A 19,268-nucleotide genomic window follows, 5' to 3' on the forward strand; every position below is an offset into this window, starting at 1 on the left:
GAGAAGTGTTGCAGGGGGCGGCAGAAAGTTAGGTGGGCGAATGAGATTAAGAAATTTGCAGAGACAACATGGCCACAATTAGTACATGACCGGGGTAGTTGGAGAAGTATGGGAGAGGCCTTTGCCCTGCAGTGGGCGTAATCAGGCTGATGATGATGATGATGCCTTTAGTGGGCAGCTGACTTCTGGCGATTGGGACTCATAGTGGGCAGCTTACTTCGTGTCAATATTCAAATACAATGAGCGGTCGTTGCACTGTAAATTTCATGTTAGCTTTGCCTTTTGCGCGCTTTGCAGATCCCAAATAAGAAGGTGGTGCAGCGTAACTCTCTGGAAGGGAAATGAGTGAAATAAGAAAGATGTTTTGCAGCGATTTGGTGCTGGCTGCCCTGCCATTTGGAGCCAGGCCAGGGTGTGTTGAGAATGATTACTCTTTTCCTACTGATTTGTTTGCAGCGCGTGTTATGAGCGCAGAAACTATTGAGCTTGTGCCAATAATACATTGCAGTGTCCCTCCAGAGGTGTACTCTGGATGGGCAGCTGAGGCACTGCGCAGTCAGCGACAGAATGTAGTTGCATTGCAGATACGTAGGTTTCGTATAGTCAACTGCTACATAAATTTTTGCCACCGAGTAGTGAAATTCTTCACCAAGTGTGTGGTTAATTGATAATGTGTGGCTATATTCAGAAAGAAGTCTGTGAAGTAACTTGTTTATTGAATGTCTGTACACTTTTCCTGCAGTCTGGGAGACTAGCCATCCTACTCTTGGCAAAACCAGTTTTGCTGACGACTATTAGTTGCTGTAGTTGCAAGCATGCACACTCATAGCTGCACTCATAGCACGCACCAGAAACTTGGTTGCATCATGCTCTGTCGATCACTGTATTGAATTGGCTCCTCTCCACTTGTGCAGCGGACAGCAGCAGCGAGGTGTCCATCAAGGACGTCCAGAAGAGGCTGGTTTATGTCAGGTCCATCAAAAGGGTGAGTGCCTCACTTTTGGGTGTGCACTTCGGGAAGGTCAGGTGTGCGGTGCATTGAGGGCTGAGCGTTGCTGTTAACCGTGACCTGCGCTACAACGCAAACACTGCAAGAACAGCTGGCTCTGTTCCGAGAGGCCGTGTTGTGCGGTCATTGTGCAGCAGCTTTGCCGATTCATCCACGCTTCGACAGCAGCAAGTGTTGTCTGAGAAGACCCCTGTGGAAATCTGGTTTCAGTATCATGTTGAAAAGAACCAAGAAAGAATGAAACAAAGGCACCAACATTTCTTCATGATTTCAAAGAATATGAAAAGGTTTTAATCAACCTTGAAAGCATGCCTTTTTCAGTGACAGTGGATCACCATCTTCATGCATTTTGGCCAGAAAGACTTTTTCTTTGTTCCCAATATAAGCTTTATAAATGCAGTTAGCTTCCCATCCCACAAATTTAATTCCTCATTTTTATTTCTTTGGAGGAAACTTGCAGTTACAAAATTATTTTATATAGCATCCTGCATGTTTCTGTTTAGAATCACTGCAAGTTTTTTTCTTTTGCCTATTGTTATGAATGCTGCGATCTCCAGATGCTCAAAAGTACCATTTATGTATTTGTTAAGTTCAAAGCTTCTTCTTTATGCGAGCAAATATTGAGCACTGTTGGCCAAATGTTGAGCCCATTCCTCTTGTCTGGCACCATCCAGCCATTGGCAACAGCCCTTGGCTAGGTCCGCAATGGAACACCACCTTGTTATTGTCTGAGATCAGTCTTGTCGTGCATGTGTCACCTAGTAGGGACAGCAACAATAACTGTGTATCGCAAGACTAACTCTTTATTGGGCCAACTTGTGCCCCTGGAGGCAAGTGACATTCAAAGCACAACGATAGCGGCAAGCACTGTTTGTAAGTGTCGAAAATATGATCTACTGGTCAGCCGCATCGGCTTTTATACATGACTGTTCCAGTGTAATTGCTAGTGCCCATGTGCGTTCAAGAAAGTACTACACAATTTGTGTCGCGCATACACTCTGACAACTCAAAGTTCGGCGAGAACATGCATAACAGAGAAACAACAATAACATTCGAGTGAGTTCCATATCATGCAGGCGTGCCTTGCGCTGAGTCTTAACTTTAACCTGTTATCGGGTGAAATGTGGTCCCTGGAAAAAGGATAAACAAGTACACGTGTCAATGCCCCCCTTTTAAAAAAAGCATCGTCCCGATGCTACGAACATGAGAGTAAAAAAAAGAACTAAAGCACACTTACGAAACAAAATAATTCGCCAACAATTACGACACTGCCCAATGCGAAATTTGAGCACAGCTGTATACATGGTTTGATTTTCCAATATGTTGGCTGGTGTCACTGATCTTGGGGCCGTGCGGATGTTGGGAGAGATGGAGTTGGGAGACGCAGGCGAGCACAGCAAACAGATTTTAATTTACCCAAACTCGAAATAGAAAAGTCAAAACTCGAAAAGGAAAAGTCAAAACTCAGTTGTGAAAAAAAAAATCTCCACACTTGCATAGCCAAAATATATAATAATAATAATAATAATAATAATAATAATAATAATAATAATAATAATAATATTAATAACCTTTATTTCTCTCTTTCCACAGAATACAGAATGAGAGCGGACGTAAGGGTAAAAGCCGCATGCAGCGGCTTGAAAAACCCGATTACGCCCCACATGAAAGCATGACGAGGAAACAGCTTAGGCATGACAAACGCAGAAAAATACTAGAAACATTGGAATACATTGCGAAATTTGTGAACGTACAAGGGCGAAAATACAGTAGGGATCAGTAAGAAAATATACGTACAAAATTGAGAACAGCCTTAGTGCATTTGTTAACATTGTGTGATGTAAGAAACAATAGCGTGACATACAAAAAACAGAATGAAACACCATACTTTAGTGCAGGAGCGGCAAAACACTAACTTATTTTTCCATATTTCTTCCAGTGAGATGTTATTACGTTCAAGTGTGTTAAGGTAACAGGGAAGTTTATAGGCGCTTGATTGAAATCGGTACACAGTCCGACAAAACGGTGTAGACCAAGCTGTGCAACGGCGTACATTGTACATGGGCACATGGCTTTGAAGGTTGAATAGTGTCAACATATCTGCGTTGTTTGTTCTAATAGCATTCTTGTACATAAGAATTAATCTGAAGGCATAAAGTTTAGGCACTTGAATGATGTTAAACTCGGAATAATAGCTTTCTGTGTGGGCATACCATGGTATGTTAGCAATTAATCTTATCGCACGTTTCTGAGTAACAATAATCTTGGATAAGTTATGCTTCGTACTTGTGCCCCAGACAGTGTGGCAATACATAGTTAAGTATTGGAACTAAGAAAGCGTTATAGATTAATAGTTGAATTCTTGTTGATAGCACATACTGTTGACGACATAGTACCCCATTCACTTGGTTCATTTTTGAACGTATGTTATTAATTTGGGCATCCCAATTAAGCGATTCCGAGAAGGTTACTCCCAGACATTTGATAGTACGCACGATTTCAATATAGTTGTTCCCAAACCTAAGCATAACATCTTTTACAACTTTGTTTTTCGCTCGAAATACTGTGGCTTTAGTTTTGCTTGTGTTCACCTTTAGGTAATTTTCCTGTTACCACCGACACATGTACTATTGCAAAAACTCATTACCTCTAGAGGATAAGTCATTTTCTCTACTACCCGTAATGAGCACTGTAAGGTCATCAGCGTAGGCAGTAAGGTTCACCGGTAGCTTAGTGTAAAATATATCATTTAAGTAAACTAAAAACAACAAAAGGCCTAAGATGCTGCCTTGCGGCACGCCCGATTTTACGTATTGGCCATCAGACAGAGCATCATTGTGCGCTACAATTTGTTTACGATGTTGAAGGTAAGACCGTATCAGAGAATTAGGAGTTCCTCTTATACCGTAGTGGTTTAGTTTGTTTACTAACAAGTCATGATTGATTAAATCAAAGGCTTTCGAAAAGTCAATATAAATTCCGAGGACAAGGAGCTTGTCTTCAAAAGCATTTATGATGAGTTCCTTTTGCTTGAGCAGTGCCAACTCAGTGGATCTTTTTGGTCTGAACCCGAACTGATCATTCGACAAAACGGAATGCTTATCTAAAAAAGTAGTTATTCTCGTGTGAATAATTTTTTCTATGCCCTTAGAAATTACCGGTAGAATAGAAATTGGCCTATAATTTGACAATTCAGAGGTATCGCCTCCTTTGTGTATCACGATAACTTTTGCAATTAGCATCTCTTTAGGAAATACTCCACAACTGAGACAAAGGTTGAATATGTGGGTTAATATTGGAGCTAACAAATCAATTACATACTTTAGAGGTTTTATTTGAAAACCGTTAATATCTAAAGCCCTACTGTTCTTAAGATTTCTGAATACAGAAATTATTTCATTTTCGGTTGTAGGGGACATAAACATCGACGTCGAGACTCCTGGTGCTTGGTGAATTGACGTGTTTGTTGAATTAATAGGAGAGCTTGCTGTATTTGTGATATTCACAAAGAAACCATTAAAAGCATTTGAGAGATCCTGCCCTGTCAGCACAGCACCATCGCGCATAATGCAGTTTGGACCACTGTTGTAGCGACGTCCAAGCAGTTTACCTAGTTGATGCCATCGATGCTGAGGGTTCATGCTAGAATTATCTGAGAACGAGTAGCTGAAGTATTCGTACTTGGCTTGACGTAGTTCTTTGTTCAAGTTATTGCGATATTTCTTATATTGAGACAATTTCACAGGATCCTTGGATTTAATGAATTGCGCATATAGTTTCGTTCTTCTTTCTATTTTTTTCAATAAGGCATTCGTAATCCATGGTTTCTTCGATTTTCGTTTGCGACAGCATTTTAAAGGAAAGCAGTTTTGATATATTTGGTTTAACACAATCATTAGTGCATCGTATGCAACATCTGTGTCAGGTAGCGACAATATATGGGAAAAGTTGGCTGTACATATTTCATTACGAAAGGTGTCGAGGGATTTTGAATCAATGCAGCGATAATAAGACACCGGTGATTTAGAAGCATGTTTAGGGTTGGTATTAGCAATAAAGGCAAATGCTGGGAAATGATTACTGATGTCAGTTATCAAAGTTTCGAAAGTTATAGTGCTTTTATCATTGTTAGTGATAATTAAATCTAAAGTAGTTGAAGTGGAACAAGTTACGCGCGTTGGTACAGTAATTACATTCACAAGAGTGTAAGAATCAAATAAAGAAGCAAATTCTGTCTGCTCTGGTGACGCGGTTCGCATATCAATATTCAAAATAACCGGAAAGGTATAGCACGTGCTCATTTATAGACACATAATGAAAGAGTGCTTCTAACGCTGAAAAAAAAATTTTCAAGTGTTCCGTCTGGAGGGCGGTAGACAACACAAAATATATTTTTGTCGCTCTGAACGGTTAACACTTCACAGTCCGGAGTGCAGAACGTGAATTTCTCAAGTATTGTTGCAGGAAGCGAATTCACAATTTGCATGGATACACCACCACCTCTTCGAGTTTCCCTGTTATTAGCAAAGTGAGTATAATTGTCTAACACAAAGTATGTTGAATCATCGTGGTACCAGGTTTCAGTAAACATTATTGCATGGAGCGAAAAATTAAGGGAAGTAAACAGGCTATGTATTTCATCAGTCTTGTTGCACACGGAACGACAGTTCATATGAAAAACAGCAACGCTATTTTCACAGTAAACGCTATTTAGATCTGCGATAGAAGGAAGTTCGAGGCATCTTATGGGGGAATCCATGTTTTTAGCTTATTTTATTCAAGTCATTCGAGCTAGTGATCCTTAGTCTGGCACTGTTTTCAGATTTGCGGGCATAAATGTGCCCATCACGCACCCAAACAAACTTCCAGTTCGTTTCACGCTTTTTGGCAATGGCCTGCGCAAGGAGGCGCTTCCGTTCAGGGCACAGGTGCTCATTGACGTAAATGGGAACAGATTCAGAAAACCCAAGTTCATTAGCCGTTAGGCGCTTTCGTCTTCCTTTCTCCAGCACAGCATTTCGTTTCCTTCGGAGTGCAAACTGGACAATAATGCTCTTTCCAGTTTGGCTTCCTGGTATTGAAACCCGGTGGCACACGTCAATATCAGACGGCGATATGGGCTCCCCAATACAGTCACCTAGCTTCATCATGATTTCCGTCAGTTTTTCATTAGCATTGACTGGTATTGCTTTTATTTCTATATTGGCGTTTCGCGAGTACTGTTCGCAGTCCACGATTCGAGACTCGTTAGATTTCGCTTGACTTTCTATTTGATCACAACGTGACTTTAGGTTGTCATTTTCAGTGCGCAAGCGTTTATTTTCTTCTAGAACTGCTTTCAGATTAGTTACCATCTCATCAAATTTGTCATCAGTAAACTTTAGATTAGCTTTTATTTCTCTGAGGTCATTTCGAAAGTCTCGTTCCAGAGAATCTTTCAAATTCTTGAGGTCAATCCTAATTTCTCTCTTCAGGTCCTCAAGGGCACATACCAATTCTTTGCTTATTTTTGCCATGATAACCAACAGTAACTTACAACAAACACTGGTATGCTATCGTATGGCAGCAGTGGCGTGGCACAATTTCAAGTGTAGTGACGAAGTTACAAAAGGAGTAAACAGATGTCACCAACCTGCAGCAAAAAGATATTTCTGTCAGTCCATGTGGATGATCCAGTACTGTTCACGCCACTGCTGCCATTTGGTCGGTGTCCAACAAGGTCTTGGTATTTGCAGCCTTTTCGCTGATGACGTCAAAATGTTTCAGCAAACCAGCAGCTAGGAACAGTGTCCGCACGTGTCGTCTTGTGGTCAGCGCTTTGCTCGGGGTAGCGGCCGAAGGGCGAAACTTGACCGCACGTGGCAGGTAGGCCCAAGACGTAGATAGAAGACGGATGATCAGAATGAACTGATTACTGAACCTGCAGCAAAAGGATTTTTCTGTCAGTCCATGCGGATGATCCAGTACTGTTCACGCCACTGCTGCCATTTGGTCAGTGTCCAACAAGGTCCCGGTATTTGTAGCCTTTTCGCTGATGACGTCAAAATGTTTCAGCAAACCAGCAGCTAGGAACAGTCCGCACGTGTCGTCTTGTGCTCAGCGCTTTGCTCGGGGTAGCGGCCGAAGGGCGAAACTTGACCGCACGTGGCAGGTAGGCCCAAGACGTAGATAGAAGACGGATGATCAGAATGAACTGATTACCGAACCTGCAGCAAAAAGATATTGCTGTCAGTCCATGCGGATGATCCAGTACTGTTCACACCACTGCTGCCATTTTCTGATGATGATACTTTCTCTGTATTCTTTGATCTTGCAAAGACATATGATACTTTAGCAAGGAAGAAGTTTGGGCGTGTTGGTGGGATACATACAAACTGGGATACATAGCGCAAGAATGACACAGGGACAAGCAGAAACAGGGGACGAGCGCTAACTTTCAACAATTTATTTATTGCAGCTGGTGAGCGTATATATACTCACTGGGACGCCACTGCAACAGATACACTGAAGGGAAGGAGTAAAAGCAGTCATGTGACTCATCATCATCATCATCAGCCTAGTTACGCCCACTGCAGGGCAAAGGCCTCTCCCATACTTCTCCAACTACCCCGGTCATGTGCTAATTGTGGCCATGCTGTCCATTCAAACGTCTTAATGTCATCCGCCCACCTAACTTTCTGCCGCCCCCTACTACGCTTCCCTTCCCTTGGAATCCAGTCCGTAACCCTTAATGACCATAGGTTATCTTCCCTCCTCATTACATGTCCGGCCCATGCCCATTTCTTTTTCTTGATTTCAACTAAGATGTCATTTACCCGCGTTTGTTCCCTCACCCAATCTGCTCTTTTCTTATCCCTTAACGTTACACCTATCATTCTTCTTTCCATAGCTCGTTGCGTCGTCCTCAATTTCAGCAGAACACTTTTCGTAAGCCTCCAGGTTTCTGCCCCGTAGGTGAGTACTGGTAAGACACAGCTGTTATACACTTTCCTCTTGAGGGATAGTGGCAACCTGCTGTCCATGATATGAGAATGCCTGCCAAACGCACCCCAGCCCATTCTTATTCTTCTGGTTATTTCAGTCTCATGATCCGGATCCGTGGTCACTACCTGCCCTAAGTAGATGTATTCCCTTACCACTTCCAGTGCCTCGCTACCTATCGTAAACTGCTGCTCTCTTCCGAGACTGTTAAACATTACTTTAGTTTTCTGTAGATTAATTTTCAGACCCACACTTCTGCCTTGCCTCTCCAGGTCAGTGAGTATGCATTGCAATTGGTCTCCTGAGTTACTAAGCAAGGCAATATCATCAGCGAATCGCAAGTTGCTAAGGTATTCTCCATCAACCTTTATCCCCAATTCTTCCCACTCCAGGTCTCTGAATACCTCCTGTAAACATGCTGTGAATAGCATTGGAGAGATCGTATCTCCCTGTCTGATGCCTTTCTTTGTTGGGGTTTTGTTGCTTTCTTTGTGGAGGATTACGGTGGCTGTGGAACCGCTATAGATAGCTTCCAGTATCTTTACATATGGCTCGTCTACACCCTGATTCCGTAGTGCTTTCATGACTGCTGAGGTTTCGACTGAATCAAATGCTTTTTCGTAATCAATGAAGGCTATATATAAGGGTTGGTTATATTCCGCACATTTCTCTATCACCTGATTGATAGTGTGAATATGGTCTATTGTTGAGTAGCCTTTACGGAATCCTGCCTGGTCCTTTGGTTGACAGAAGTCTAAGGTATTCCTGATTCTATTTGCGATTACCTTAGTAAATACTTTGTAGGCAACGGACAGTAAGCTGATCGGTCTATAATTTTGCAAGTCTTTGGCGTCCCCTTTCTTATGGATTAGGATTATGTTAGCGTTCTATCAAGATTCCGGTACGTTCGAGGTCATGAGGCATTGTGTATATAGGGCGGCCAATCTTTTTAGGACAGTGTTCCCGCCATCCTTCAACAACAAATGTGCTGTTACCTGATCCTCCCCAGCTGCCTTCCCCCGTTGCATAGCTCCCAAGGCGTTCTTTACCTCTTCCAATGTTACTTGTGGGATTTCAAGTTCCTCTAGACTATTCTCTCTCACCTTATCGTCGTGGGTGTTACTGGTACTGTATAAATCTCTATAAAACTCTTCAGCCACTTGAACTATCTCATCCATATTAGTAACAATATTGCCGGCTTTGTCTCTTAACGCACACATCTGATTCTTGCCTATTCCTAGTTTCTTCTTTACTGCTTTTAGGCTTCCTCTGTTCTTGAGAGCCTGTTCAATTCTATCCATATTATAGTTCCTTATGTCCGCTGTCTTACGCTTGTTGATTAACTTAGAAAGTTCTGCCAGTTCTATTCTAGCTGTAGGGTTAGAGGCTTTCATACATTGGCGTTTATTGATCAGATCTTTCATCTCCTGCGATAGCTTACTGGTTTCCTGTTTAACGGCATTACCACCGACTTCTATTGCGCACTCCTTAATGATGCCCATAGGATTGTCGTTCATTGCTTCAACACTATGGTCCTCTTCCTGGGTTAAAGCCGAATACCTGTTCTGTTGCTTGATCCGGAATTCCTCTAGTTTCCCTCTTACCGCTAACTCATTGATTGGTTTCTTATGTACCAGTTTCTTCCGTTCCCTCCTCAAGTCAAGGCTAATTCGAGTTCTTACCATCTGTGATGACGTTAGGACCGTCACGTTGCAAAGTGTGTGACGCGAGGAAGATGGAGGAGACGGTGCATGATGAGCAAACACACGACAATTATATTGGACGGCACGTAAACACGAAGAATATCTTAAACTAGCCCCACACATACAAGGTTGTTCGTAAATAGAAAAAAATGTAGTCTTACGAGCTTGCGGTTAAGTCCGGAGTGTGGTGAGACGTAGAGTCCTTGAGGTGGAACACTAGCTCGTAGAGTGATGACCGGCGTGGAAGAGCGGACGCAGCAGCACGGGGCAGGAAAAGGTGGACGGCCCAGAGCTCCGTAGACGCAAACAGGCCACTCTGAAGTCTCGAGCAAGAAGGCGGCCCAAGGCGCTCGTTTAGATGACGGACGCCCGGTCACCCGAACCTCGCGCATAGAAGCGGGTTCCTAGATGTCAGTAGGCCAACGTGGGGCTTCGAGCAAGGCGACGACCCGAGGCGCTCCTCGTCTCGATGACGGACGCTCGCTCTCCCGAACCTCGCGCGTAGATGTGGGTTCGAGGCTGCAGCAGGCTGTTCCGAGGTCTCGTGCCGTGCAACGACCCGAGGCGTTCCCTGTCCCGAAGACGGACGCTCGGTCAGGTGAACCTCACCGGTAGATGTGGGTTCCGTAGGCCTGGTGGCCCTAGTCGCGCCGGCGTTCCAACGATCTCCGTTTGCGCGAGCCCCTTCTCATGCGCTGCACGAGCCTCCCTTGTCTTTCTTTTCCTCTTGTTGAGGCCGGCCGCAATGTCTACTCTTGCACTCGGTACTTTGTGAATACTTCTTCACACCATCCTATGGTCACTGCAGCGCACCTTGCCGAGCACGTCTACATCTTGTATGATGCCAGGGTTCGCGCAGAGTATGAAGTCTATTTCATTTCTAGTCTCACCATTTGGGCTCCTCCACGTCCACTTTCGGCTAACCCGCTTGCGGAAAAAGGTATTCATTATCCGCATATTATTCTGTTCTGCAAACTCTACTAATAACTCTCCTCTGCTATTCCTAGAGCCTATGCCATATTCCCCCACTGACTTGTCTCCGGCCTGCTTCTTGCCTACCCTGGCATTGAAATCGCCCATCAGTACACTGTATTTTGTTTTGACTTCACCCATCGCCGATTCCACGTTTTTATAGAAGCTTTCGACTTCCTGGTCATCATGACTAGATGTAGGGGCGTAGACCTGTACAACCTTCATATTGTACCTCTTATTAAGTTTCACAACAAGACATGCCACCCTCTCATTAATGCTATAGAATTCCTGTATGTTACCAGCTATGTTCTTATTAATCAGGAATCCGACTCCTAGTTCTCGTCTCTCTGCTAAGCCCCGGTAGCACAGGACGTGCCCGCTTTTTAGCACTGTATATGCTTCTTTTGGCCTCCTAACTTCACTGCGCCCTATTATATCCCATTTACTGCCCTCTAATTCCTCCAATAGCACTGCTAGACTCGCCTCACTAGATAATGTTCTAGCGTTAAACGTTGCCAGCTTCATATTCCAATGGCGGCCCGTCCGGAGCCAGGGATTCTTAGCACCCTCTGCAGCGTCGCAGGTCTGACCGCCGCCGTGATCAGTTGCTTCGCAGCTGCTGGGGACTGAGGGCCGGGGTTTGATTGTTGTGTTCATATAGGAGGTGCCCAAAAATTCAAGCTCTTTCTTTGAGAAAAGAATAGACGACGTGCTAACGCAATCGTCACCTGCTCTGGCTATCTCAGCTGCTTCAACAATTTCCCTCGTTATCTTATTCCTGTGGCGACAGACAAGAACAGTTTGTTTTAAGAGAGGGAAGCATGGTGCCTTCGCATCACATTTTCTACAATGGGCAGCCAGAAGCCCATCTGTTGCGATGCTCTTCACTTTATTATATGCTCCGCCAGACGCACGTTTAAACATCTGCCCCTCTGGCCCACACAGTACTTCCCACACGAAAGTGGAATCTTATACACCATGCTGCGAGTGCAGGTAACAAAAGGATCCTTGTGGGTGGTAGCACAACCAGGCTTGCGTTTCCTTATGGGACAGCTCAACACACTCAACCTCAAGAGTTTGTTAGGTGCTGTAAAAACAATGTTTACACCAGAACGTTGCCCAACCTTCTTTAGTTTGTGGGAAACCTTATGAAAGTAGGGAATTATAGCCACCTTTCGTTTGTTCCTTTCTTCTTTCCTCTCTCTTTCGTCATCTGCTCTCTGCTCATCGCTCATGCGTGAAGTTAGCTTCCTTCAACAATGCAGGCCTTCAGCAACTGAGATAATGATATGTCTCGGATAGTTTGCTGCTTCCAGACGAGTCACCTGCTTACTAAGGCCTTCATCCAGCACGTGAGCACATAACTTGGAGAGAGCGCATGACAAGAAAGAACGTACGATACTTCTTTTTACGAGTTTTGAGTGTACAGAACTGTACCTCAAGGACGGCTTATTAGCTCTGGGCTCATAAACCCAACACACGTGTTCAGCTTTGAAATGCAAGCACAAGTCTAAAAACCTGATATTGCCCTGCGCAGGAAATTCAGTGGTGAACGTAAGTGGTCTATAATACTCATTGAATGAGGCAATAATACTGTCAATGGCAGGGCTTGAACAGTCAAAACAGCAATCTACATGAGAACTGGCGGCCAGATCAAGTAGTGATCTATCTAAACATACCAAAAAATCATCTATATATCTAAAGACCTTTACGACGCCCAAGTCGCCCATCCACACAGAAAGAGCTTTGTCACATTGAGCTAAAAACAGGTCACTTAATATGGGCGCTATTCATGAGCCTATGCAAACACCCTGCTTTTGCAGGTAAATGTTATTGTCAAATTCAACAAAAGTGGACCTCAAATAAAATGATGTACGCTCTAAAAACCTTGCCCCACTAACACCACAAGCGTTAGAAAAATGAACAGCGCCGTGCTCATTTATTGCCGCCTCAACACTGGACAGCAAACCCTCATGTGACAAAGAATAAAACAAATCTTTTATGTCAACAGAGAATGCAGTTAAACACTTGCCGTAAGTGAAAATGTACTTTCAAATTTCTGTAATAATTTACGTACTTCTAGAAGAAGCTGATTGTGTGCTCACACTCGGCCACGGCTGCCCTCATAGGAAGTGAACTTTGGCCACACTGTTTATCGTTGTCAGAGCCGCCAGGTCTCGCTGTCTACTTTTGAAACTCAAATAGCTGAGAACCACACAAAACTTAATCAGCCCACATGCATGCTTGCCAGCACAGCCAGACTGGAGCACGTGAGCGCGAGTGGGCACACAGGAAATGCTGCGCACATGTGCTGCATCTGTGTGTAGCTGTGGTCTGCTACATGCTGCGGCCGCCGTAGAGTGTCGTGATGCTGGCTGAGAGCACTGTGGCTTGCCGACGACAACCGTGCTTGATGCGACTTCCGACTTGGACCAAAGTCGGAAGTAGTGGCAGCCACGTTAACATCCAAAATCACATTTAAATTGCGCAACATGGTCACGTTCAGTAGGCGGAGCATTGTGGGCACGCCCCGCTCCACTGTAGCATTCGCAGTGCAAGTCATTGACGAAGGGGCGGAAGCATCGTGCATAGGATGTTCAATTGCCAATAACTCCGCTTCTGCCAAACACATTCAAGAGCTTCTTGCGGCAAAGTATTTCTGAAATATAACTTCGAAGGCATTTCCATTTCTTGAAAAGTTTCTTGCGTGAAAGCTTTTTTTTTATTCTTTGTCGATTTTGATGAAACGCTGAGTTTATTTATTTCAATGTGCTAGTTTTAAATATACATCCAGTTTTCTTGCAGAGTATATAATTTTCTAAACATTGAATAAATTCAGCTTTATTGCATAATGTGCTTGGAAGTGAGCTGTCTACCAAACTAGACATGGCATAATAATTATCGACATACGAAAATGATGTGGAACTAACAAAGAGTGCAAATAAGCAAGTATGGTGTTGTAGCCCAATTTTATATCAAATGAGAACATTGCAAACTTCAGTGAGAGAAATCCATCTAGCTGCTAAAAAAGAAACATTTTAAAAACATTTTCTAATAAATGCAACAACATTATTTTGCTTATTTGCACTCTACACAGCTTTGCCTTTCTGATAAAAAAAAAAAAAGGGATTACAGTGCTAGCACTAGTAGAAGCAGAGATAATGCACCTCCAATACGGCATCATCAAAATTGTGGTTTTCAGAAAACAACAAAAACCATTTCACAATGAAATATTCAAAGAAAGCTTGAAAAAAAAAAAAACGGCACCAAAGGCCATCAGTAGGCACTAGGTATAATTCATACTCGTTGCCGGTCGACGACATAGCGTGTACTGCAACTACGTTCACTTCAAAAGGATTACACGTTTTCGGGCCCTCAATTCCCCGTGAGCTCCATCCCTACACAACTTCACCGCAGATCTCGCAAACCACAGTCAGTTTAGTAGCAAGACCGTAACCCTGATCACTGTGCAGCAGCTAAGCAGAACCAGCGCAACTATTACACGAGACAACGCCGAGAAGATTGTTCACTGCTGCAAGTCCAGCGACAACGTATGGAGCAGCGGCTTCACGACCGAGGCTGTTGCACTATCAGCGGTCGGATCTTCAACAAAATGCTGAATTATTCACTCCCTGGCCGTCGTAGATGCAATCTCATTGAGCGTAGCTTTCTCGTGTGCTCTTATCTATATTACGCGAGTGTAACTGGCGTGTGGACAGTATATGCGTGATTCGGCAAAGCAGTTCAGGCATCGACGTTCAGCAGCGGTATGACTTCAGCGGTAAGCTGCCAGGTATCCTGTGCGGACTGCGACAATGGAAACGCTTTCGGAAGTTTATTGCGTCTTGTATGTTTCCGCCCCGTAACGATTCACGAAACGAATATTTGTCAGACCTCCAGCATATTCAGAATCGCAGTTGCGAGGCTAAGACAAAATGGCGGCTGTTTTCATCGTTTCAGCACTCGTGGTCCTTGTAACCAACCATGACTCACCATCTTGGTCACATGCTCAATCTGGCCAATAATAGTGTGCACCGCGAATTTCTTTTCCTGCTGTTTTTTTCACGACTGCAGTGCCGGCAATGTTGCTGACTGATGAATGAAGAAAGCCAGAAACATGAGCTTTTGAATGATACCAAAATGGTGCTGGCAGCGCGCGTAATTATCGAGTTATGTGTGACGAAAATCGGGCATGATTTGTCCCCAATTTATAGGGCAACGCTTGCAGATTCGCATCTTTAGATCACGGTAACAAAAGAACTAGGCGGTATTTTGTAACCAAATTTCGGAGATAGGTGTGGAAACGTGTTAGGAACGCGGAAATAGAAATTGAAAATTCGAATTTGGGCCGATTTTCGGTCCCAAAGACCCGCGTCCCCCCTTAGGAAGGTTCTTGTATATTTAGCAGAAGTTCACTTTTTAGAAATTGTGTCCTACTGTCCTAGCCATTAGGTTCAGCGTCACAGGTGAGGCATACCCTGATGTGCAATAGTATTCGAATTTTGGGCCGATTTTCAGTCCCAAAGACCCAGGGCCCCCTTAGGAAAATTCTTATATATTTAGCAGAAGTTCATTCTTTAGAGATTGTGTCCTACTGTCCTAGCCATCAGGTTCTGCCTCACAGGTGGGGCATACCCTGATGTACAAAAGTATATCTAAGCCCTTGCACTTCTTGCACAGACACGGATTGGGCAGGGTGGGATTCGGACTTTCCATAATGATTGCGCATGTATGATTTTAACCAATATATTTAAGGACCTATATTTGGAAGCCAAATTACAGAATGCATGGGAGCCCTGTGGCAGAAGCATCAGAGGATATGTAAGTGTTGAGCCTCCTCACAACTTCCGATAGCATTGTGCACATTGAAGAAAATTAATTTAGCGACCTGTCATTTCAGCGCAAATGTATGACCATTTGGTTCTACTTGTTATTTCTATAACAGTTCTTCTCAATTTCATTACTTCAGTGCCTTTATTCAGAACAATTCTATCAATTTTCATAGAAAAGGTTAACTGCCATGAGTTGAAAAATGTCCAGTGCGCTGGCCACGAAATCAAATGGAGTCGCCACCTGACAGACACTGGCTGAATCACGCAGAATGTGGATTGCACCAGGTACCATCTGCTAGCCACTGCTTGTTTACATGGGCATGTACGGCATGCATCTCCTCTAAAGTCCATTTGTGCTGTTATTGCAATGAATGTAAATGCTGGTATGCATTTTTTTGATGAGGTACAGAAGCAGCTAACTTGGTTCTGTAGACTTTGGGTTTTGATAAGATAATTTACGCACTAAAAAAAAAGAACATTTGGCATCATTTTAAACAAATGAGGTGGTCAGCGTGAGAAGTGAATGCTGCATTTTAGTGACTTCATGAAGCAATATGTTAATCATTTTGCAACTGTTGTGATACCACGAAACATTTATGAGGCAGCACGTTGGTCAATGAGCAGAGGAAAAAAAAAAGAAGCTCCCATGTCATATCACAGGACATAATCTTAGGGACATAATACTGACTGTTGCTTATGGTTACACGACAAGCCATAGCTGTGCCTGAGGTTGCTCTGATTCCACTATAAAGAAATGACATTGCCTCAAAAATGAATTGTGGCTCATGGTACTTTGATATGCTGCTAGAAAAATATTCAGTATATTCCAGCATATCGCTGAAGGTCATGGGTGATGCGAGCAATAGGATGGAACATATTGAGCGATTTTCTGCCGCCATACCAAAGTACCAAGTGCCAGAATACGATGTTATTCCCGTTGTATGCTATCTGTGTAACTGAAGCCAATGACGGCTCAATGCAGCAATCACACGGATACAGTGAGTGCCTGAGTCTGCAAGTATGTCTTCACCTATCCACGCTAATGTGCCGACTGCCACCTATAGTTTAATGTCGTGGCGAATAGGCAACATGTTTCTTTCTTACTGGGACCTTGGGCTTAGTGACACTTGTACAGTACTCGTTTTGTAAAAAAGAGAGAGAGAGAAAAGAAAGGAGAGGTTGCATTGCGTACATTGTGCCCTTCTTTCTTTGTTTTTATTGATATTGATATGTTCTGAAGTTGTATTTTTTTCTCAGCAAGCATGTTCTGGGGCAGTGTGACATGTTGCATGAAGTGAAAATTCATTTTAGGCTATGAATGGCCCTGCGAGAAAGTTGCTCAGGTGAAACATTCACAGTCAGTCTGACAACAAGGACGACAGTGATAAAGCAAGGAACAATGATGATGTCAACATCAAGATGGCAAGTGCAAAGGTAGCACGATGGCTCGAGGTCTGGGTACAATACAAATATGTAGCGACTTTCTTGTTTGCCACTACTGTCAAGAGAATGCTTCACAAGGTGTGGCTCAGTCTCTGTGTTGAGTGCTTGATTGAAAAGTGTCCTGGTGACTATTGCACTGCAGGCATACACGTACAGTGCGTCGTGCGACAGCTGTGGCGATGGGGCAGAGAAGCTCTTTGAGTTTGTGCTGCTGATCGGCTACCGGTGCATCGACCCCAGCATGTCACCCCAGCCTGATGTGCTGCACCGCTATCCCAAGGAGGTACGTGAAGGTGCTGCGGCAGGCCTCAAGTGGCTGGGCTTGTGTTAACAAAATGTTCAGCATGGGGCTAGACAAATAATTGCAAATTAGGGCCACCCAGATGAACTATATATGCATTAGCTTGCTTTCGTTGTTATTAAAGATATTCACTTAAATAATTTTGTATTAAAATGAAGTTGACACACAACTCTAATAGATGAAGAAAGCAGGCTGGCTTTAGGAAAGGATATGCAACAATGGATCACCTCTATTATGTCACCAGTCTTGAAATTGTCATGTTTCCAAAGTATAGCCAGTCTATCAATGTGGCCTTCATGAATGGCAAAAAGATGTTCCTTTTAGCAACTGTCATGGGGGCATTATGTGGTCAAAGAGTACAGAAAGCATATGTGGATAGCTTAGTGAATATGTGTAGAGATTCCACAACTATTGAGTACAGTGAAAGCTCAGTATAGTGAATCTCATGGTGAATCTCATGGTGAATCCCATAGTGAATCTTTGTTGGTTATATTACCAACAAGCCCACATTGCAACCCTCATGGGACCACTAAAAATCACTCATATTTTGAAATATGATTGTATCAAAAACACACAAATTGGCTTTAAAAACTAAAGTCAACAGCAGGAATCTCCTAAATCTGCAAGCAGCACATCCGCAAAAGGGTTTATGTACGGGTTGTACACGGTTGACCTCCGGTGTGTTGTCCGGCTGTATTCCAAAATGGCTTCACTCGAACACAAGTTTTAAGTAAACATAGTAACCAACTAACGCATGAAATCATCGAAGCAGCGCACATCACCTGGTCAAAAAACGCATGAGTCAGTAGCCCCTCCTTATCGATTACGTCCAAAGAACTGGCATTTTAAGGGGGGGGGGGGGGGGGATATGATGATTACAGTTATCTCCCTTGTTCAGTGTGGCATGTATGATTGACTGTGAATACATGTATGTTTTTTGGTTTCTCCTGTTGGTTGGAGCTGTTATATATTCTTTGTTCCAAGCAAAAAACTTCAGTTGCAAGTCAGTGCTCGTCCATGTCGTGTCTTCTTCCTTGTCCCCATTAAAACCGCGCCGTTCTGTTTCAAATATGGTTTATGTAAATTACGAAGACCATAGTAGTAGTTGGAACTTGCGTTTATATCATTCCTGCCTGGTGCCCTCGGAGCTCGTACAGACCTCGATCTGTTAACACTTCACAAGTGTGTGTCACATACGTCACTGTGCCGATAGCCATTGAAGTAAAGTTGTGAGCCTCTGCAGCAGGATGACACTGCAGTGACGACGATCCAGGGATTCTCGAGTTGGCTGCCACACAAGAACCATGCAGCAGTGTGAGGATAGATAATGCACCTTGAGCCATTGCAACCACTACACATAAAATCGCTGATAATGTTGCTGACTGTCAGTTAATCGCACAGCAAGCACTTACATAATTTTTGCATATCTGAACATGCTACGTCACTGCTGTCTAACGTTACTGAAACCCCAAAGTGTCCATGAGTTCTATCAATTTTCTTGTGTTATTCACCTGTTTGGGCTGATCCATCTCTGGTTTAGGTGGTGTTCTAAGCAGACCTACTTTTCGACCACAAACCTTTTTTTCCCCAATGCTTCAGTACTGTCACAGTTGTGAACATGCAATGTGTATGATCTTGCGGCCTTCGCAGTGCCTATGGTGCCAATAGGGGTAGAGTTTATTTCTGCAGGCTACGATCGCTGCAGGCAATGTCAATAAGTCTGGTTTATAACCCCAGCCGACAAGAAATATCTGCTGCTGATGGTGGTGCTCCTTTCTTTATGGTTTTGTAATTTGCAGATATGCGTGATAATCCAGGTTACAATTTCATTATTTTGAAGTGCTACTGATACAGAGAAAGCATAAATTTCACTTGTTTTTTTTTTGAAATATTCAGTGTTTGTAAATTTGTAATATACTAAAATATTTTCACATATAAACAATAGGCTTTTGGCTAGGGACTTTTCAAATTTTCAATAATGTGAAAAAATTGGTAATATTAAGTTTGTAGTAACGAGATTTCATTGT

General features: G+C 43.3%; 1 protein-coding gene across 11 annotated transcripts in view; it reads left to right on the plus strand.

Annotated features, from left to right (window-relative positions):
• The window catches only part of LOC126538440 (DENN domain-containing protein 2D-like), a 423,989-nt gene that overhangs the window by 68,495 nt on the left and 336,226 nt on the right, over positions 1-19,268 (plus strand). For all 11 annotated transcript variants that reach the window (XR_008613950.2, XR_008613951.2, XM_050185285.3 and 8 more), the window contains exons 4-5: positions 915-985; positions 17,083-17,223. Coding sequence is in view for 9 of the 11 variants with exons in the window: in XM_050185285.3 (XP_050041242.1) it covers positions 915-985; positions 17,083-17,223 (212 nt within the window). In the remaining 2 variants the exon portion in view is untranslated. The remainder of the gene's footprint in view (positions 1-914; positions 986-17,082; positions 17,224-19,268) is intronic.

This window comes from Dermacentor andersoni, chromosome 4 (genome assembly GCF_023375885.2).
Source record: "Dermacentor andersoni chromosome 4, qqDerAnde1_hic_scaffold, whole genome shotgun sequence".
Classification (NCBI taxonomy): domain Eukaryota; kingdom Metazoa; phylum Arthropoda; class Arachnida; order Ixodida; family Ixodidae; genus Dermacentor; species Dermacentor andersoni.